This window comes from Petromyzon marinus, chromosome 49 (genome assembly GCF_048934315.1).
Source record: "Petromyzon marinus isolate PM22_M1 ecotype Great Lakes invasive population chromosome 49, UKy_Petmar_22M1.pri1.0, whole genome shotgun sequence".
NCBI lineage: Eukaryota > Metazoa > Chordata > Hyperoartia > Petromyzontiformes > Petromyzontidae > Petromyzon > Petromyzon marinus.
Genome location: NC_133715.1, coordinates 2562332 through 2584401, shown reverse-complemented (window position 1 = coordinate 2584401; position 22070 = coordinate 2562332). Strand labels below are relative to the sequence as shown.

Sequence of the window (22070 nt, the reverse complement as noted above, 5' to 3'; positions counted from 1 at the left end):
TCACTAGGCCTCCCAGGTACACAAATGTGTCGCCCTTTTTATAACCCTTTTCTTCCACCTTTATCGTTAATTCGTCCTCTCGTCTTCCAGTCGTCATGAGCTTTGTCTTTTCCCTGTTGATACACAATCCAAATCTTCTCCCCCCGTCTTGCCACTAAAAAGACATCCTGAATGATTCTGTTAACTTTGTGACCACTCTTACTGCGCTCGCTGACTGGCTGTAGATTCTGTGTAGCAGCAACTTGAGCAACTTCTCTGCCATGCCGTTTCCTTCTCAGAACCTGCCATAGCCCTTTCTGCCAGATGCCGTCAAAAGCCTGTTTGATGTCAATGTCAAGTTATTGTAATATTTCCCATTCTATTTGGCATGCTACTAAGAGATTTGTCTGATTGTAAGCAACTGGTCTATTATACTTCTTCCTGCTCTAAATTCAACTTGTTCCTCTGCCAATGCTGTTTCTATGTACCTCAGAATTCTTCATGAACACTATCCCTGCTACACTTCACAGCCTGATTACTCGATAATTATTTAACTCGCTCTTGTCTCCTTTTTTTGCATATAGGTAATATGATCGCTTTTCCCTGCTCATTCGGTACTTGCTCCTGCTGACTAATGTTGCTTAAACGCTTGCGCGGCTTTCCTATACTTGCTTACCCAGCTTGAATATGCATTTGTACGATTCTTAATGAAATTAAAACCTTGGACTTTTTGTCTTTTGTTTTTACCCATTCTTTGCAAAAAAAAGAAATGTCGTGGGGGTTTTTTTTCTGACCAAAGCAGTTTAAGCCTTGGGCAAGTTCCATCACTGCCCCTGTCCATCTAATGGCATTCTGCTGATACTGGAGAAGGCCAATTGGCAGACCGTTTGTGGTGGAGTGTGTTTACCACACCTTCAGTTCAAGAATGCGAGGGGGTTAAATGTAGTGCAAATGTTAATCCACCATGCTGTGAACCTGTTTGATTTCCATCCACGGCTAACATCAGTGGCTAATGATATCTGAACCGGTCCTAGATCCTGGTCACTCCTTTTCACCACCCCGCAATGACCAGCATGGACCTGCACCGGAAGGGGCTCTAGAATACCCTTGTGAGGATATTTGGCCTACTCTTTCAGGCTGGCTATACAGAGTAACCACACTGCACCCTGCCACATGCAGCCTCCCAGTCGACTTACTGGTGTACCCCTCTATACTGCTGGGTGAATAGAGGCAGGGGGGCTGTATAAAGTCGTTCATTGCAAGTCCAGCATGCTAACCATTATATTACGTCAGCATCCAATGTAGAATTGTGGGCGATAAAATACTGAGTGTTGTGGAGGCTTGGGAGGATAGGTACAGCAGAGCAATTGGAGTCAATTTCTTGCACAACAGGAAGGGAGGTGCTATTGCATGATTTTTTTCATAGGCTGCACTTATACAGAAATCTGGAATTTACGCAACATTTCTCAGTACAGTACTTATTATATTCCAGGACTGCAGGGGTGTTGTAAAATACTGAGAATGCCAGAATTGACTCTCAGAACTAATGCTTTGCATACTACCATTATCTCCAGAATATTAGATGCTCTGGAGAGCAAGTCCCTCCTCAAACGTGTTCTGTGCCAACAAAGTTACACCATCTGTTCACATACACACACCTACTGGATTTAAGAGACACACACCCAACTTTAAAATACACTGAAGGGAAAAAAGTGTCTTATAATCCAGAGAATATGGTAGAACCCGACTAAATTTGTTTGGACTGCACACTGCATTATTAGCTTGGTGGCCTAAGTTTTTTGACTGGCCACGGTCTCTGAATTTCCAACTTCACCAAACCGATACTGATCACCATGGTGAAGTATAGCCCAAAACCCCCAAAACTGTAACTGACATGGCATGAGGAGGCCTTCACACAGTTGTGAATTGCTACAAGGGTTCAAAGACATGACTTTATTATGTTACAATATTAAACATATCCTTTGCATACAAACACATATACAGTACTTAAATACAGTACAGTATATCAAATTCAGCCATTGATTCTACTTTATCATTAATAAATCAACAACCGCAAACACAATCAGAAATCAGTCAATATGATGGTGTACACATCGCGTTGACTGATAACAGCACTTAGGCTTGCGCAGCATATCTGTGCACGTATGTTGACGAAGGGGAGACCATCACGGAGATGGTGCGATGGAAATACATGAGCATCGTGTGCAGGTGCTGGATGGATCGTTCCATCGAAGGACTTCTGGAGACATTTGTCCAGCAGTGGACACAGATCAGAGCTGATGATGAATCCCAATTCAGAGAGCCATTTGCCTTAAATCCAAGTTAATGGCATCAAACAGAGTCATGGGCGTCTGCACGTGCAATCAATCTTTTGAATGACAGATTTTCCACTTGTCATAAAGGCACAACTTGGCATAAGCCCGTGCAAAGTTCAACGGATACAGTATAAAGGGCAGCTTTGTGAGCTGCGCATTTCATGCGCCGTGTGCTGTCGATGCAGGCAGAGAGGAATAAATAAAACAAGGCTGGATCACACGCTGCTGCTGCTGCTGCTGAGACGGATTCGTCGCTCACCACAGTCGGTCTAAGGTTCACCTCCATGCCGTTTACGCGTTAACGTGCAACGGCTGGTGCTGATTCTGGTGAACACTGCCGTGCATCTTCTCCGAGAATGCACAACCCCCTCCCATATAGCTTCTTTCTCGTCGTGCATTTTGATGAAGGTTACACTCTGAAACCCCCCCCTCCTCCTCCTCCCATATCTCACAACCGGTTCGGCCGGATGTAAATAGCCCAAGGGGCGGTTACAACTCTGTCATTTTTTTACCAACCTTATACTTTTGCCATTCGTGAAGAGAGAGAGACGAGAGAAGAGAGAGACACGAGTGTAAAATAGAAAGGAGAGAGAGAGAGAGGAGAGAGAGCTAAACCGCCACGCAGACACTTAAAAAACAAACACATCTTTGAGTTCCAGGCTGTGGACCGAGGGGGTTGCACGCCACCAACGAAGCGAATATTATAAACCTCGGGATTGTACGATCTAAGAGAGCGAGAGGAGAGAGAGGCGAGTGATGGCTCATCGCAAGAATCTCCAGTCGAGGCTGGCCAAGCTGACCAACTTCTATCAGTCCTTGGGCAAGGATGCGGATGCCGACACGGAGTCTGGCTCCGAAGCTGGATGGGAGCCCGGCTTCAGTGGCAGGTGAGAGAGGCACCCAGGGTGGTGGCTTGGTTGGTCTCGTCGCTTCCTCCCTTAAGGTCGCCTCTGTCGCCCTCTTTCAAACAACAACGACAACGACGCGCGGCGCAGAAGGGGAGAAAGAAGCGACTGCAAGCGATGTTACAGCGGCCGCGTGCTTATGATCCGTGTCTTTCATTCTTGTCGTCGTCTGTTCTCCCGATGTGATTGACGCGGCGGGAGTTTGGGGAGTTGTTAGCCACCCATGCACCCACCCACACCCCTCGTGAGCCACCACAGTTGCCGGCCTTCACAGGGCGCTCGCTTGCCACTCGCTACACACAAGCACTTGCCCCTGCAGCCTGTCGCAGGCTACACGGGGGATCTTTGTCTCTTGGGGCAGCGATCCCGACGCTGAGTACAAGTCACGATTGTGCAGGAGGTTCGGGTCGTGACATCGCCGCTAAAATTGTTACGGCGAGAAATTCTGATGGCGATTGCCGTGATGATGGATGATGATGGCCCTTAGGGGGTTGTCCAGAGGCGCACGCTTAGCGTTGAGAAATAATCTGAATTAACAACAACAACATTGAGCTGTGACACAAGGTGACGACGAGAACCACTCATTAGCTCTGTTCACAATGACGACTTCTTCCGGTAACAATGCAAGCGGTTTGCTTCACGTTTTGCCCTCCCAGGCTGCCGAGTGAAAACGCTGTTAACCTTGTAAACATTCCTACTGTCATGTTTGCACGGTGTGTGTCTTTAAACCACCACCACCACCACGATTCTACTGTACTGTTCAAATAGTTCTAAAATGCAACATGTGTTCCGATTCTGCTTCAAGCAAACATTTCACTTTTTTAAATTTTAGTTTAATTAAAATTCCCAAGTGTTTGTGAAATCACCTTCCACCAACACGGGCAATTTGCCCAAATCACTGTTGATATTGTATATAAATTTCGATTTAAAGCTTTCGTGACTGCAAGGATTCATCTTCTTTGGTTCTTTCGGTAAAGTCACGTAGAATGAGAATAAAATAATAAATTAATAAAATAAAATAACACAATAAAATTCTCACGACGTTTCGGCCACAACACAAGCGGCCTTCATCAGGTGAAGGGACGAGACTGTCTGGAGGACAGCGCTGGAGCGAACACAGCTAATCTCAGACAGTGACCTTTAAGCTGTGTGAGAAGAAACAGAGCGCCTTGACAAAGGAATTAGCATAAAAAATTAGCGTTTAATTGGCGGACTTAGCATGATGGAACGGTGTAGAGGGGGAGTTTACATATTGATGGTGTGAAAAGGGAATTTAAGCTGCTGCGAACGTTTGGGATACCACTACTTGAAAAATATACTGTACCATTGAAAATTAGTTTAATGTTTGGTTCGGATAATTTAGCATTGAAATAGCTGCGTGATTAGCTTGTGACTAGCTTGTGACGTAACGTTTTACACATTGAGGCCGCAATACCTGCACCACTGTGACCGGGCCCTGCCAGGGCCGGTGCAGTTTCGCTGATGTACGTAACGGTACCTGCGGGCAGTGCAGCCAAGCCAGGTCACCCACTGCAAAAGGATCCGCGACCGGCGGCTTAGCCCGCAAGCGCTCGTTCGTAGCTTGCGCAGACGCGGATGCTGCCGAGGCCGCCTTGCGAGCCTCGTGCGGAACGCGACTGGCGAACCTCCCGAACGCGACGGGACAGGGCGCAACTGTGCCTCAATCGGAGGGCTCGGCTCGCGTCCATACATCAAGAAAAAGGGTGGGTATCCCGTTGATGCATGCGGTGCCGAGCGATAGGCCGTCAAAACCCCAGGGATGTGCAATCCCAGTCCGTCTGCTGGTCATTGACCAAGTGACACTGCATCCCCGAGATGGTGCGGTTAAAGCGTTCTACCATCTCGTCCGTTTATGGATGGTACGGGGACTTCCACCCCTTCTTGACACCCAGCATGTCACACACCTCCTGCAAAAGCTTGGAGGAAAAGTTTATGCCCTGGTCCATCAGCAGCCGCTCAGGAGCCCACTTGTCAGCGACATAACCATTTACAAAGGCATCCGCTATGGACGCCGCAGTCTGGCCAGCCGACGGGCAGGCAACGGGCCAGCATGTAAAGTACTCAATCCCCACTAGTAGGTATCTACTTCCTCGAGGAGTGGCGGGGAAGGGGCTCAATATAACGAGTGCCACGAGCTCGTTTACCTAGAAAATTTCCTGCATGCACAACCTGTGCACGCCGATACTCCACGGCGGTCATTGGCAGACATGCCCGGCCAAAAATAGTAAAGGCGTAGCGCAGCATCGGTCTTACGGCTACCTAGCGTCCAGCTGGCGGCTCCATCTTGGTCCTCCCTCCGCGGGCTGCCTCGGCTGAGTTTCGGGCTGAATCTCGCTCCCAACCTGTGTCCTTGTCCCTTGCCCGGTCAGCTGCTCTCCGCTGCGCTCTAGTCGTTCATGTCCCCCGGTTGCCGCTGCTGTCGGTGGATATCGGGAGGACAGGGCAGAGTTTTCTCCCAGGTCCTTGTCCCTTGCCCGGTCAGCTGCTCTCCGCTGCGCTCCAGTCGTTCATGTCCCCCGGTTGCCGCTGCTGTCGGCGGATATCGGGAGGACAGGGCAGAGTTTTCTCCCAGGTCCCGTGCGGGATGCACGGTCGGCGGCGTCGCTGGTGCTGCTCCATCCCCTGATAGCTGCTGCGGAGTGCCTGTCAGGAAGCCTGACCGTGGTTCCCGTCCCGTCGCTGGGGAGGCGGTGCGGCTGAAGTTCCCCCGCTCGTTCGACCTCAGGACTCAGCCGGCGAAGCAGCGCCGTTATTGCCTCCGGCAGCTGATCCATCCTCCGATCCCTAGAGGATGATCTGCGGCGGCTGTGGCGCTGGGTCTGGACCGCCGGGTTGGTGGAGGAAGGTGCCCAAATGGGACGAGCAGCTACCACGGATCCTGCCGATGAGACGGGGGACGAATCCCGACTCGTCGTTTTCCGTTTCCGAGCAAATCTCGTCCCGGGCACCTAGAGCGTCTTCTGGCTGAGTCTCCCCCGTTGGGATCTTGCATCGGCTGAGGCGAGACATCCCCACCGCTGCCACCAGATGAAGAGGAGTCAGAGACTGGTTACGCACTTGTTTATTCTTCAACCCACAGCCACACTCGTTCCTAAAACCAACCCCGAACATGCGTCTCGCAGCCCCTTTTAAACCTTCTATCCCCGCCCTGGTTCCCAATACACATCCTCGTCTCGCACGCCGGGTCCGTGTGACATCAGTGCCCTTTAACCCTTGACCCCCGTCTAGTGTATTCCCGTGCGTGTGATTGGTGCGTGCTATGCTGAGTGCGGAGATTTCATGTTTGCGTGGTGTGAGTGCGTGAGGATGGCTCGCAGATCCCTTACACATGTTTACCCCCTTATTGCCACGGTTTCTGTTTGGAAAACGGCATTACTCCTTGTCTAACCCTGACATTCATTGTGTTACTAGCGTCATGCAGTCTCGGTGTAGCAGTTACATTCTTGTAAATAGTTTTTTTATGTTTGGATATTTGTTTTTGAGGCCTTGCTTTGTGAGATTGCGGATAATGACCGCCAAGCAGCGGTGGATAAAATGCACGTGGCCTGCCATCTAGCATTGGAGGCAGCCAGGGTTGGTGGATCGCATAATGGTACAGAAAATGTGGACTCCGCCCGTCCCACCTGCATGGTGTGTGGGATAGAGTGTTGTCCCTCTCGTACGCATGGGTTTTCTGCGGATGCTCCCAGTGCTTTCTCGCATGTTAACACTCCAGCTTACGTGTTAAACTCAATAGTTCGCTGAAAAGAACGAACGCACTATTAGAGGACAGCAGAGCTTTGGCAATATTATTGGTAACGCCGACTCACTGCCTGTCTGCCTTTCGCTTGTCTGTGGTTCCTCGCTCCTCTTCGAGAGATACCAAATAATGTACGGGCTAGGCATAATGCTATAGTATATGATCATTCATCATAGATTTTTGAGTCACATCTAAGTATAATTTGTTTTGTAAACCCTCCTTTTCTTCTGACACAGCCAGTGAATAAGGTTGCTACCTGAAAAAAAGTGCCAATTTAATTCCGCTTCAGAACGCCGGTGTGTTGGAGAGAGCTATCCACGCATATTTAACAATTGTGTAGTCCGACATTTTTCTGGTGGTCACAACCAGCATCATCAGACAGCTGCCAGAATTGTGAAGCTGTTCTCCAGTTGTGGGCCTTAAGTCGGGTGGTGTGATATCGTCAGTGGTACGCCCACGAGGTTTTGCACTTACGCGATCTGACCCAAGAATCAATTATGAATCATAATATTGGTCGCGAAAACCTGGGTGTTAAAGAGCATGTGACGTTCATTTGTATGAAAAAATAAAAATAGGGTTTGCCCTTTCTGGCAATAAAACCGGAGGTGTTGAGATGTTCAAACACCAAATAGAAAACCTTTTGCAAGGAATCAAGTCTGCATTAACCACACGTACTCGTGGTGAACATGCAAACAAACACACTAACTCTGATAATATATGCATTGTATTTTAAACTAATTGGCCAACACAAGAGACAGCTTTCTTCATTTGTCTTTTCCAGAGTCTGATTTATAATACAATATGTACTGCAGTCGTCAGTGATGTTGCAGTACGTACTCGATTCATTGTTTTGAATACGGCTGCTTTCCTGTTTCCACAATACATGAATGTGACATTTAATATGAAACTCATACACATTCAGTATTATTGCCTTAAAACGCATGACATCAGCCCTAACAGCCTGTAATTCTGCAATACATGACCTTTGTACATTTTACAAATAAAAAATTAAACCTTTGCAAGCGGTTAAAATGTATGCAATATTTTATTGCATTGCCATTTGCAAATTATTAGGAATTAAATGATTCATCGATGAACGTCAAATATCTCTCTGACAAGGAATGCATCGAATGGTGCAAGTAAGAATAATTTTGAAAATCTATGCTAATTTTATGTGAGTGCTACTTTGAGGCTAATGAAGCCAACAACAATAACAACAAATGTGTCTATACATGGCAGGGGGGTGGAGGTTGGAATCTAAACGAGACTAAATTTTGATTTAAAGCTTTCGTGACTGCAGGGATCCATATTCTTGGTTCTTTCGTTAAAGTCACGTAGAAGGGAAACAATAAAATAATTTCCCTTCTACGTGACTTTACCGAAAGAACCAAGAAGAATAAAATAGGTGTTAAGATGTTTAAACACCAAAAATAATATTTTTGCAGAGAATCAGAAGACCATTACAGTGCTGCGAAATGCAGGGTGCTTTTAAATTAAAGCGCCACTACTGGATATCTGTTTTAAAAAATGGCTTTATAGCTAACCGGATTCCTGCTCCAGTATAAATTCATATTCTGATTGATTCTGAAATAGGCCGTTTGGTATATCTGAAAGTAATGGCCGGATGTCTTGGAAGAGGTGGAAGGTTCCCACACTTTGTAGTCCCACACGACCTGCCAATGGACTTACTGTGGTGTTTATATAACCCAGCATTTCTACTGCTGGGTGGGCAGGAGGCTGGGTAATTTAAAAAACGTACCCATTGTTTCCACTGCGTTATGATTTTAGAAAACCTTTTCCATGATTGCCAACAGCCTCCATCCAGTGTATGTTCATACCACTCTCCAGCACATCCCCGACAGCTACCACCTCTCCACGTGCTCTCGCATGAGTTGTCTATCTTCACGCAGAGCTTGGCTGGCGATTCCAGGTCTCCTCTATAGAGTCTCTCTGTCAAATCCTTCAGTCTTCTGTTACATCCCTTATACGTTCGAGTGCCCTCCCACAAACCGGGTCAAGCTTATTCACATGAAGTAAAATAAACTTTTTACTTCGTTCAACTCGCGGTCGAGAAGTACGTCAATGATGCGGTGCCTGCTCCCACGTCAACGCTTACTTGAATTGATTACTCCCGTAACTCGTTCACACTGAGCAGGCGATTAGAGAGTTTAGGGACCGCGACGTTTTTGACGTACCCACATAAATACTTAATTAATAAGCCGTCCATACAAAATGTTTATTGCTTTAAAAAGAGCCAATTAATTGATTAATTGATGCCGATTTTGATACGTGCATGTATTGTCACCGGATCTGAGTACGTGTGCACAATTTGGAATTCATTGGACAACAGGAAGTAGACTAAATTTTGATTACAAGATCTGACCACGACAAACATAGGTGTCAAGTTAAGTAAAACCGTTGGAAAAAAAGTTGTTCAATGCACACACTTGTATTTTCACTCAGTAGTATAAAAAACACGATTTTTACCCCAGAAATAATCAAATTTGATGGGCTCTATAAAAGTGGGTGGCTTGCATAAGGAAAATTAAACATATCGAAAGGGGTAAAATGTACCATTATTAATTATTAAAATAGAGTTCAAAACACGAATAGGACCACGATGGGCGGGACCTGGACCAGGTTTTTTTTCATGAAATCTTGAATTGTCACTCCGAGGCGGCGAGTCTGTGTAGACAATGTCAGCTCGTTAGGGCTTCGTAGATCCGAAGATGTTAAGCGTCAAAGATTCCAAAGAACAAACGGGCAACACGGCAGGTTCAATAAAAGTGTGTAAGAATAATACAAGTCAGCACTGTCATACATCCTGTCAGCACTTCCCTCCTGTAATTAAACTCACTCACCTGGCACCTGATTATCGTGGTTGGCAACGTGAAAGTGCGATAAAAGTTCAAACGTACATACACGCGTACATGTCCTGTATCTATCGAACAGCCCTCTCCTTCCTCGCGCATCTTTGATATCTTAATCGCATCGACGAGGCTTTGCTCTCTAATCCAACTCGACATTCTTGGCCATCCTCAATCCAAGACATGCGAACACAGCAACCAGAGACTGCATTTGTTTTCACCATTAAAACATGCCTGAATTAAAGCTTTCGTGACTGCAGGAATTCATACCCTTTGGGTCTTTCGGTAAAGTCACGTAGATGGAAAAATAATAAGACAAAATAAATCACGACGTTTAGATCGCAACACAATCGTCTTCAGGTGAAAAAAAATCTAAATAATACAGCAGGCGGACTGCTGAGGCAGGAAGAAATATGTTCTTTCTTGCTGCTTGCTTGATATGTTATTTCTTCCTGCCTAAGCAGTCCGCCTGTATTTTTTCACCTGAAGACGATTGCTTGTGTTGCGATCGAAACGTCGTGATTTTGTTTGTTATTTTATTGTCTTTCTTCTATCTACGTGACTTTACCGAAAGACCCAAAGACTTAATACACCTGTCAACCCCTTAATAGTGCCCTACTTTATTACAGACCAATTCAGACCTTTTTGGTAACCCCGTGCCCTTATACATCTCAACTTTCATTCTACAAAGTCCCTTCACAAGGCAGAAACACAAACAAATAGAAATTATGTTACTAACCAAAAACTGTTTTCTGTACTAATTTTTATAATTTGTGTCTGATGGTTCTTATGCTACTGCCTGTGATCTTGCATGCTGATGCTGCTTGCTTGATATGTGGATGCACACACTCATATTGTAAATGTACAACAAGAAACACAACATTATGAAGGGTTAAACAATACACCACCATTCATGTACATCCCAATCCTATTTGCACCAATGTCAGGGAATCCTCAACAGAAATGCTTTACAGAATCATTGTCAGCTACTTTGGGGATCGCTACTCTCCAGAGTAAAAAAAAAACGCTGTCCCACGACTTTTTTTTTTATTTGGCCATTTGAACCTTATGGCAGGACCCCGGGGTCCCGAATAAACGGAAGTAAAAATCCTAATTAATTTATTTTTGGCGACTCCCTCCCACCGCGCACACAAACGCCGCGACCCACCTGGCGTGGATCATTCTGTTGTCATGTCGTTCAAGCGCAACGGCGAGGACGAATGCGCAGAAGAGCTGAACAAGTGAATGCACTCCATGCTCGGGTATGGGCAGGATCCTGAGTCTTATCCAAAGCTGCTCAAACTGCCTACACGACTTAAGTCCTTCACTTGTCATCACGGTATGCATAATACAGTGAAACTGCTCTCTTATCTTCATTATTATTTGTGACCTACCAATGTCTGCAGCCATGATCAATCGATGACAATCCTATTACCTGCAGATACTTAACAGATGAGATGCGTTGCACTGTTAATTCCTCATGTTTGATAATACTTCTCTTGCCCATATGCATCTGTGCAGATAGGTTTTTTTTTGCGGTTAAGCCACAGTCCCCACATACCGCTCTTATCAGTGCGGATAAGAGGAGGGGCGACCCACTATTCTGTAGAGTAACATTGGTATAAACAATTGTTACAATATGAACAGCGCATTGCAAACGCGTACTATTTTATGTACTGTTTACAAAGTGTGTTCACAAATCGACAACGAGAATCACTATTAATGACAGAGGGGTGAAAATTATTTTTTCGATAGTTTATTTAAATAGAGGTACAGCAGGTAAGAAGTTTTCAATTTTAAAGGCATAGTTTAACAAGACAACACTTGCCACCATCCTTCAAACCCATTGGTGAAAAAGAGCAAAGTTTTTGTTTACATTATAATATAATGTTTATATTATTTGAGTCTTTCGGTAAAGTCACGTAGATAGGTTCAAAGAAAATAACAAAAAGAACAAAAATAACAAAAAAACTACGACGTTTTGGTCGCAACGCAAGCGGTCGTCATCGGGCTGAAATAAGAGAGGAAAGCTGCTGAGGCAGACTGTTTTAAAGGTTTGAAATGGGCGTAGCCCAAGGGTCATAAACGAAGTGGGCAGGGCTAGTTATGTTAATGTAATAAATTAGCATGTTAATGTAAGATTGGAGGGCGACCTCCACGACGAGCGCATGGAGGTGGCTCTGTTAATGTGACTCTGCGATCTTACATTAACATGCTAATTTCTTCTAGATTTGAAGCTTTTATGACTGCAAAGATTCATACTCTTTGTTTTTTTTCGGTAAAGTCACGTAGGTAAAATAAGAATAAAAGAAAACAATTAAATCACGACATTTCGGAGGCAACACAAGCTTCCGAAACGTCGTGATTTAATAGTTTTCTTTTATTCTTATTTTACCTACGTGACTTTACCGAAAAAAATCAAAGAGTATGAATCCTTGCAGTCACGAAAGCTTCAAATCTAGAAGAAATTAGCATGTTAATGTAAGATGTTAATGTAAGATCGCAGAGTTGCAGCCACGTCGGCGCACGAGGTGGCTGAGAAATTTTACCTGTTAATGTAAAATCAGAGAGCCGCAAATAACAACTAATATCGGAAGGTAGGAGAGAAACATCACAGCCAGTTAAATGATTTTAAACGGCTGTACGCCGTATGGACCTGAAAACTCAATTTCCCTGTACAAGAATCTGGGGTAAACCGTATGGGTCGACAGGTATTCATTAACACCATGTGACGTCTCCTTAATCAACCCCTCTTATGCAATAATCCCATGATAAATAAGCATTGACATTTCCCCGTGCCCTCATTACCGCCTTTAAATAACTTCGTGGTGTTCTTTAAGATTTCTGAGACATCTGCATGAAATAACCCTCTCGTGCATGAATAATTCACCAATTTGTAGTAGGATGTGAATTTCGAAGTAAGAAAAAGAAACAAGAATCGCAAACATGCTGGCAATGTGCCGGTTCATTTAGTAAGCAATCGTTTAAATCATAGCAGGCCACCACAGTGGACAAAATGTGTTAGCGGGAGTTAGTAAAATGTCCATTCAGGTTTTGTTTGATGAGGTACTGTGTATTTATATCTCCTGAAAATGCATTTCATATGACCAGTTACTTTTTACTTTAGGTCCTTAAGTGCAAACTTGTGAGATTCATTATTAACACTGACCACTCAATATTAATACAGAATGCCAGTGTACACGTATTAACACTTCGAAAATTTTTAAATTATTTATGATGACCCGTTATTACAATTAGGTCAATTACACAAGTGCTGTATATGGGCTCCACCCATATTTCCGTTAGCATGCCGCTCATCATAAACTCCGCATTACGGTCAAAGTACATGAACGGTGCCGATTGCATTAATATCGGGGGCTAAATTTATTATATTTTTTGCAGAAATCAACTGATTTTCACCAGGCGCACTCCACCATATTCCATATCCGTCATTCACAGCAAACCTACTTTCGCCAGAGAAGACGGTGGGGGTGCGTGCGGCCGAGTTTTGAATTTGTTGTAGAGGGGCGAGGGCGTAGGCAGGGAGACCGACCAGGAGGGAGTTGCAATAATCCAGACGAGTGAAGACTAAGGGGAGTGCACAAGCAATTTGGCAGTGCTGATGGTGATAAGGGGGCGAATTTTCCTGATATTTATCAGGTGACAACTCCAGAGACCGGATGACGCACAAGCCCCACGTTGTTGGGAGGGTGCAGGATAACTTCTTGCGGGAGAACTTCTTGCTTGAGAATGCCGCAATACACCTCAACATTCGTATGACATTGAGACGTTTTTTTTCACACCCCCTATGAACTCTAACGTAGCCCGACTTTGAGACTCACAAATGAAGGACAGACATTGTTATAGTCACTGCTGTATTATTGTTGATTCTTGCTGTCGGTCTCGTCTGCCGCCGTTTATGCTTGCCATTTTAATCTGTAGCATTTTTTCCCCACTGCTTCTGTCCCGTCACTGCCTTTGATCCCTGCGTACTCTCGCCTATATTCTCTTCTCTCCGCCTCTCACCTGTCACAATATAACGCCACTTGCCATGCAAGCCTGAATTTACACCTGGGCTTCTGGATCTGTCAGATTTTGGTTGGTGAATTTTCATGAAACTACGGCTGCACTTTTCAGTTGCATTGTCATATCTGTCAACCCCTTATCATTGGCTACCTTATTACAGATCAATTCAGATCTTATTGGTCACACCGTGCCCTTATAAATCTCAACGTTCAACCTACAAAGTCCCAACGCAAGGGAGAAACACAAAAAATTAACACAAAAATATATACTTTTTTCGCCCGTAATGAAACGGCTGTCCACGGTATGGACTTAAAAACTCAATTTCCCTGTACGAGAATACGGGTAAACCGTATGGGTTAACAGGTGTGATACTATACACCACCACTATACACTACATTACACTACACTATTACGTACCTGTCAACCCCTTATCAGTGCCTACCTTATTATAGACCAATTCAGACCTTATTGGTTATCTAGTGCCCTTATAAATCTCAATGTTCATCCTACAAAGTCCCATCACAGAGGAGAAACAAACACATAGGCAAGATTATGACTTTTTACTAAATTTTCCTGTACAAGAATATGGATAAACGTATGGGTTGACAGGTATTCATTGCTCCAACCAGGGAACGCCCCTTTTGGCAAAGCAATGCTTTAAAAAAAATAAAGTTAAGGAGCCAATAGCAAACCTCTAGCATAGCAGACCAAAGACTCTCCGTATAGCCTTAACAGACTGTTGGGGCAAGTGCTGTTAGCGTGCACCTAATGAAAGCCGGCACGGCACACGAGCGGGTGGTTGGCCAGCACCACGCCCGACCGCCTTTGTCTCCCTCGTGGCGATGTTTACCCACCACACCAGGTACTTGCTTGAGGCCGAGTCGACTTAAGGGGTTGCCCAGGACCGGTTCAGTTATCACTGGTGTTGGGTGTGAGCGGGGATCGAACTCGAGTCGCTGGGTTCGGAGCGCAGCGCGCTAACCGCTACAATACCGCTCCCCGCAATAGCAGACCCCACCTAATGGCACACCCTAACTCTCACCACTGCCCACGACCAGGAAACCACAGCAACATTACTCACCATCCTGCACTGGCTGTCCAATACTGTACAGATTATAAATTGTACCTATATATCTTGCTGCCTTTCTTTCCCTTGCCCGGTCCCTCCCATTCACTAAACGTCCATTCCGTGTATGTACCTTATGGGCTCGTTACAAATGTAAGTCGTTGTTATGTCTATTTGTCAAAACTGTGTTATTGTGTTTCAGTGTTTACAGTTATATACCAATGGCCTATTATGATAATTAGCAAATCACCTTCAATGTGCCCTGTCTCATCAGATAGCGGTAGCTAAGCAGGGTTGAGCCTGGATAGCGCTTGGATAGGTGAACACCAAGCACAAACAGGTCGTCATCGGGCAGCAGGTTGTAGGCAGTAGGGCAGCAGTGCCGCAGAGATTTTTTTTCATTTAAATCTCTAGCTTTTTTTCCCACTCTCTGCTTCTCTCTGTGATCTCTGTGTACTCTATTTCTCCAATATTCTCTCCCCTTGTCGTACTGCACATTCATGACCCCCCCCCCCCACCTTTAAACTGATGCTGCCCAGCGTGGTGAAGTATGGACAAATTACCCTGCGCGGTGTCGGGAGACCCTCATCCAGCAGTGGATTGACAAAAGGGCTGTGTATGTACACTTTCCATTGTGGAATTAACATCATGTCACTGCATGAATGCATTTGTATATTCAGGCCTAATTTGGCGATGAGTGCATTTCATTATGTCAACGAACAACCTTTTGAAGATTATATCTTCGAAGAACGACTTCTGAAGTCACTTTTATGAAAACCTCTTTCCAAACAAAAGCGGTGCACCCTTTTCATATGCTCTGAAAAGAATGTTAATCACACGCCTTTTGGCGTCCTCTGGTCTAACACCGTGTGAGACTAGGCTCGAAAGAAAGCTGTCTCTGGTGTGGACCAATCAGTTTCAAAGACAATGCTTAGTTTGTATCTGCGGCAGTAGTTACATTGGGGAAACTAAGCGACATGTCTTTGACCGTGTTCGTGAACATGAGGCAGATCCGAAACACGGTAGGACCAATACCTCGGCCATGACTGATCATTGTTTTAATGCGGTGGGCTCACACGCAATTGATTTCTCCAAGACGAAGGTACTCTGCAAACCCACTGGCTATCAACAAAGATTCGTTCATGAAGCCATCCATATATATAGACACAGACACAATTTCTACCGAGAAGATGGGTACAAACTGAGCAAGCATTGGAAGGACGCTATCAACCAGTTTAAGTCATAATTGGCGATGATGTTCCCATCGTGTACCACCTTGCGATGTGAGTTTTGCTTTACGCCCATTTCAAACTTGCGCTTTCACAGGGTTCACACCAACACAGTCACTTCGCGCGCCGACCCCTTGGCTGTGGCTCTGCGATCTTCCATTAACATGCTAATCTCTCATTAACATGCAAATCTCTCAGTAACATGCTAATCTCTCTTTAACATGCTAATCTCTCATTAACATGCGAATCTCTCATTAACATGCGAATCTCTCATTAACATGCTAATCTCTCTTTAACATGCGAATCTCTCATTAACATGCGAATCTCTCATTAACATGCTAATCTCTCATTAACATGCTAATCTCTCATTAACATGCAAATCTCTCATTAACATGCTAATCTCTCATTAACATGTGAATCTCTCATTAACATGTGAATCTCTCATTAACATGCGAATCTCTCATTAACATGCGAATCTCTCATTAACATGGGAATCTCTCATTAACATGCGAATCTCTCATTAACATTCTAATCTCTCATTAACATGCTCATTTTCACCTGGCAGCCCTTTGATTGGTGAAAAACCAACCACTGTTGAGTTGGGCTGCCCACCACTCACATTATCATTGGCTGCTGACATTTGGGCTACGCCAATTTCAAACCCCTTATAACGAGTTTGCCTTGGAAGCTAACCCCCCTTTTCCTGAAGACGACCGCTTGTGTTGCGATCGAAACGTCGTAGTATTTTGTTATTTTCGTTGAACCTATCTACGTGACTTTACTGAAAGACCCAAGAACATGAATTCCTGCAGTCACGAAAGCTTTAAGTTAAGATTTAATGCATATATAATAAGAGTGTTTTTTGTTTGCATTCTGACCACAAGTATTGTGGTTAATGCAGACATGATTCTTTGTAAAAGGTTTCATTTTGATGTTTTAACATCTTAACACCTGTTTTGTTGCCAGAAAAAATGGGGAAAACCTATTTTAAAAACTGAAAGTGTTTAGGTGTTAGGTCCGGAATGTGGCGATTGCATTCGAATAACCAAAATTGTTTTTTTTGTATGAATATTGGTAGCCAGGCTAACACCATCAACACACACCACTTGAGAACCTTTTGTTAAGTTAGCACAGGTGGCTGTAGCCTGGATTCAAACCTAGGATCTCAGCAACGTGACATGGTATTAGCTCCCTGAGCCACCCAGACACCTTCATTCTCAAAGCATTTTGACTGCTCCCGAGTAAGCAGGCTGGGTAGCTAAATGCATTTTAAATATAATTATTCTACTCTCCCCCCCCCCCCTCTTTGGCAGCAATTGGATGAATTATCACAATTTAAGTGGACGATTTAAGGAAAAAAAAGTGTTTTCTTTTATGATAACTGTCTCATTTGTGTTGTTTCTTTTGTACATGTGCCTCATTTGTAGTATTGTTTGCCCCGTTATCCACAGATATGTATCAACAGCACATCACTTGCATGTGATTTCCTTACACTATATTCATGATTTGATGCATGTATGAAGACAATATCTGTTTTAATCACTGATGTGATGCCTCTACGCGCATGCCCAGTAAATAGGCAGGCCAATCAACGCCTGCTCACTGATGAACTAAACTCATCATGCATTGGCAGTGGCGAACAAGCATGTGATAAACAAAAACTCAACACATTCGTCAATAATACCGCGGCCCTAAAAGGAAACAAATATAGGACCGGTGACGATTCAGGAAATGGCGCTCCTCCCCTTCCTCCTCCTCCCTTCTTCCTCTTCTTCTTCTTCTTCGCAGCACATCAGGTGTGCTATAAATAAGGGCCATTGCCCAAGAAGCCTCACCTATTTTGTTTCATTGTACGGCCTCAGAGTTATTCGATATCTGTGAGTTATTGCTGTATGCCACTAGAGGGAGCGAGGCAGTCACTAACATTCACTTTTGATTTAACGCCTTCCCGGCTGCTTTTGACTACCTGAACCTGTCAGTGCAGCAGACAATGATGAATTGCGAGTACAAGAAGCTTCCAGCCACGAGGCTTGATTTAAGTGCCCTTTGGAATGTGACAACAACAAGAGCCAGTCTCTTTTTTTGCTCCCAAAACTCTGGAATCAAATTTCGTCCGGTGAAACGATTTTGGCCTCAAGTGGAAACATTGCTTTGACAGTTATCAGTCACTGCCAATTTAGGGATGAATTTGATGGATGTGTTTAGAGATGCGTAGGCCAACACATTGTTCTCAGAAAAAAACATAACTCTGCATGGAAATTCATTCTTGACAGACTTTATGGAGTTCCGCCCTGTTGCATTGTCAAGGGATTCCTCTATCAAGCAAACTAATTGTTTGGTGACGCTACATTGCCAGTGGTTTAGTAGCATAATTAATACACAAACACAACACATTTGTCAATAACACAGTCTTAACATCAAGAAAAAGCTAGCGTTTATGGCAATGGCCCTGTTTAGGGCACCATGGTGACGAGATGTTAACTACCTCACCTGGTATACAGGCGGTCATGGGTTCGATCCTGACCCCCAACGCCTGTTTGTTTGGAGTTTGCACATCTTTCTCCCCGTGGTCACGTGGAGTATTTGACTGCTTTACATTTCCATGTGATAAGCCACTTCGTTGAGCCATTATTTGTGGCCAGGTAGCTTCTGAAAAATAGCTATATAGCTCAGTTGTCGCTCACCTAGTAACATAGTTTTAAATTGTATAGTTTAGTCTTCAATATAGTGTTCTTGCTCGAGCTCCCTCTAGCGGAGGCCCTTGCCACCTTCAGTGGCATGAGCAAGCAATGGTTAAAGCTGCACCTTTACCTTTTATGGGCATCATCTTAATGCACAATTTTCAAAGGTAGCAGAGCAACAGATGGGACAGCCAATGGACGGTTAAGCGGTGGGGTGTATGGTCTATGTTAGTTAAACAAGCTTATTTGGCTGAGAACCCGAGACTAATACATTTAGAGCACAGTATACTTTTGGATTGGAGGTGTTTTTTTGTGTTTTGTACGAGCAAGACAACCGGAATGCACCCCCATCCTGTCAGGCCTGGGAGGCTAAACAGAGTTGAGCCCTGGTTGGTGACCACCAGGGATAATCCTGGAGTTTTTAAGGATTGTGGGCAGCAGAGGGCATTGTGGCAAAATCCGTTGTTGCACTGTACTCACACCCCACATTCACCAACCCGCACTCTGTCAGCGTAGTGAAGTATGGTGAAATAACCCTCACGATCTGCGCAGCCTGGAGAGGCCCTCATCCAGCAGTTGACGAACAGGCCGTACACGCTCTTGTGTTCACGGTGCGCTTGTGTTTTATGCACAGCTTGCGCTTGTCACCCGTTTGGCTCTCGTGCAGTGGGAAAGTATATACAAACTCAAGCAAAACCTGTGCAGTCCAAAGAAAATAGAGATCAGTTTAACACGTAGGCTTTCGCCACCAATATAATCAGTAATAGAGATTTTTTTTTGTTAGATAGCATGAATATAATTGTGTCGTTAAACCCGCCGCCACCACCCGACACAGCCAATTAGTAAGGTTTGTCACGTGAACAAAACATGGCGATTTGTTACTAGTACAGCACACCGATTGTGTTGGAGAGTAAAATTCACAACATTTATAAAGAAAAAACAATATGTTATCTACATTGGCAAACTAAGTCCAAATACTCTACTTAAATGGTCTGCAGTAAGGGCACCGGCCAGTTAAATAGATACAAGTGAACTGAAAAATGCTTCGTATGTGCCTAAATTGGAATCAGCGACAGAGCAATACATTTTAATAAATGAGCAAGTTATACTCATGGAGTTATTGACAATAATGAAGATGATAATGTGGCAATGATGGCCCTGGTGATCTTGTCATCTGCAGAGTTAACCTCAGCCATTGTAACAAAACTGACATTTATTACAAATACAAATCCTTCAAGTACGTACCGTGATTTTAAAGAACAGTGTCCACTACTTGCAGGTGTATTTTCAATCATGATAGTCAAAGTTATCTTCAAAAAACAACTGACTATGCAGGCTTGCCGGGTCAAGGATTATATATCATTTTTAATAGGGTATGCTTGAACGATGCTGACTCATAAAACTAACTTCTGTTGTGGAATTTAGCGTTGCACAAAACGTGGGAATGTACCACTACTACTGCAATGCGTCAGTCCATAACTATTGTATTTGCAGAACACCACTTTCAAAAAAGCTGAACAGTGCGGCACTTGAACGGCCGATTTTTTTTCCCCACCACTTTACAAGGGCCCTTTTTTACCACGTGGCCCACCGAGCAGACAGCCAATAGCCAAAGTGATTTAGTGCGCGCATGCCTTAGGGCACCTCTGCAGGGTTGCACACCTTTCAAATTGACCTCGCTCTACAATTAAACGGCAGCCTCCCCCATCTCAGTTCAACATACATACACCGCACCACCACCACACTAGCCCTCACCTCCGATTAGCACGGTTGGCTGCGTACGGTGCAAAATAAGTTTAACGTGCATGCATCTCACCACCACACAAGCCCTTGCCTCCGATGAGCACGGTTGGCTACGTACGGTGTGAAAGAAGTTCAACGTGCATACATAAGACATATGCTGCTCAAGCCTCATTGGTGTTCTCGTCAGTCAATATGATGTCGATAGCGTCAATATGTAGCATCATAATGACTAATATCTGATTTGTTTAGTGAACTGGATTTTGTTGGTTTATTCTTGATAAAAATTAGCAACAATGGCAGTCACAATATATGCAATACTGAATTTTATATACTGTACTGTTTTTAGATTAATGTATTTGTTCGCCAATGTCACAATGCCATGTTTTAGTGTGTGTTACCCCAGGTCTGCCGAGCAAGAGACACACGCTTCGTAATTAAAGCCATTCAATATCAACATCTTCATCATCACCATCACAGGCGTCATCAGCCTCTATCTATCAAATAAAGGCCACCGATTGAACTCGAAAGTCACCAGTTTCCAACAATTGACACTTCTTCGGAAACACCGTCAGAGCTTACTATGGAAGCATGGTTACTACGGTTAACACCAACAACCCAACTTCCACCTACGGGGGAGGTGACTCCCGCTGGTCATTTGGCACGCCCAGGCAAGGCGTGCGTGTGCATGCATGATGCGTGCCTGTGCCTCTGCGCAGTGATCGCGAACACCATTTGCCCCCTACAGTCTGTAAAGGCTATACCGGGGTGGGGGGGGGTGGATTTTTGTCTTTGTTTGTCTCCGTGCGTGCGTGTGTCTCCCGCTCTCCCCTCCGAACATGAAAAAAAACGAAACCCGCAGAGAGGCAGTGGCTGTCCCGCGCAGCTCCGTCAGCATCGTCCGTAACAGGCGCTCCTACGCAGAGCCCTCGTCCCCTCCACCCGAACAGGAGTTCCCATCGGAGAGCGGCGCGGACCTCGAGGTGAGACGCGCACGCACACACACACACCTTCGGTGACACATTATACCCACCAACCTCCGATTAGCACGTACGGTGCGAAAGAAGTTGGACGTACGTGTATCGATATAAAGTTATGTTAACTTCACCTTTTTTTCTTCCAAAAGTATTTTTTTATCAACAAAACGATAGCAGGTACACACAGAGGATATGAAAGGGGGTTGCCACCAGCACTGACCACACATTATGGATTTCAGTGCAATGCAAACCTGTCTTCAACCGCATGTTTAAACACACTCTTCAACCCTGGTGTCTTCCTAAGCTCTGATATTTCTTCACCTTTAAAATGGCATTCAGTTAACACCGTCCGTAAAAAAAAGACCTGTGTAATACATTTGACACTTGCTTTTAAATAATTAATACTCTGCCACGCGATGTTGGTGTTATTCATAACACATGATACTTTATGCACGAAAGTACTATGCGTGTGTTAACGGTGGCACAGTGAGTAGCGTACTGCGT

General features: G+C 44.6%; 1 protein-coding gene across 2 annotated transcripts in view; it reads left to right on the top strand.

Moving 5' to 3' along the window:
• The first annotated feature begins 2649 nt into the window (after nt 1-2649).
• The window catches only part of LOC116953008 (uncharacterized), a 97152-nt gene continuing 77731 nt past the window's right edge, over nt 2650-22070 (top strand). The window contains exons 1-2 of one of the 2 annotated variants that reach the window (XM_032972817.2): nt 2650-3202; nt 21452-21572. In XM_032972817.2, the coding sequence (XP_032828708.1) occupies nt 3072-3202; nt 21452-21572 (252 nt within the window). In that variant the 5' untranslated portion in view covers nt 2650-3071. The remainder of the gene's footprint in view (nt 3203-21451; nt 21573-22070) is intronic. The other variant, XM_032972818.2, reaches the window with a different exon arrangement.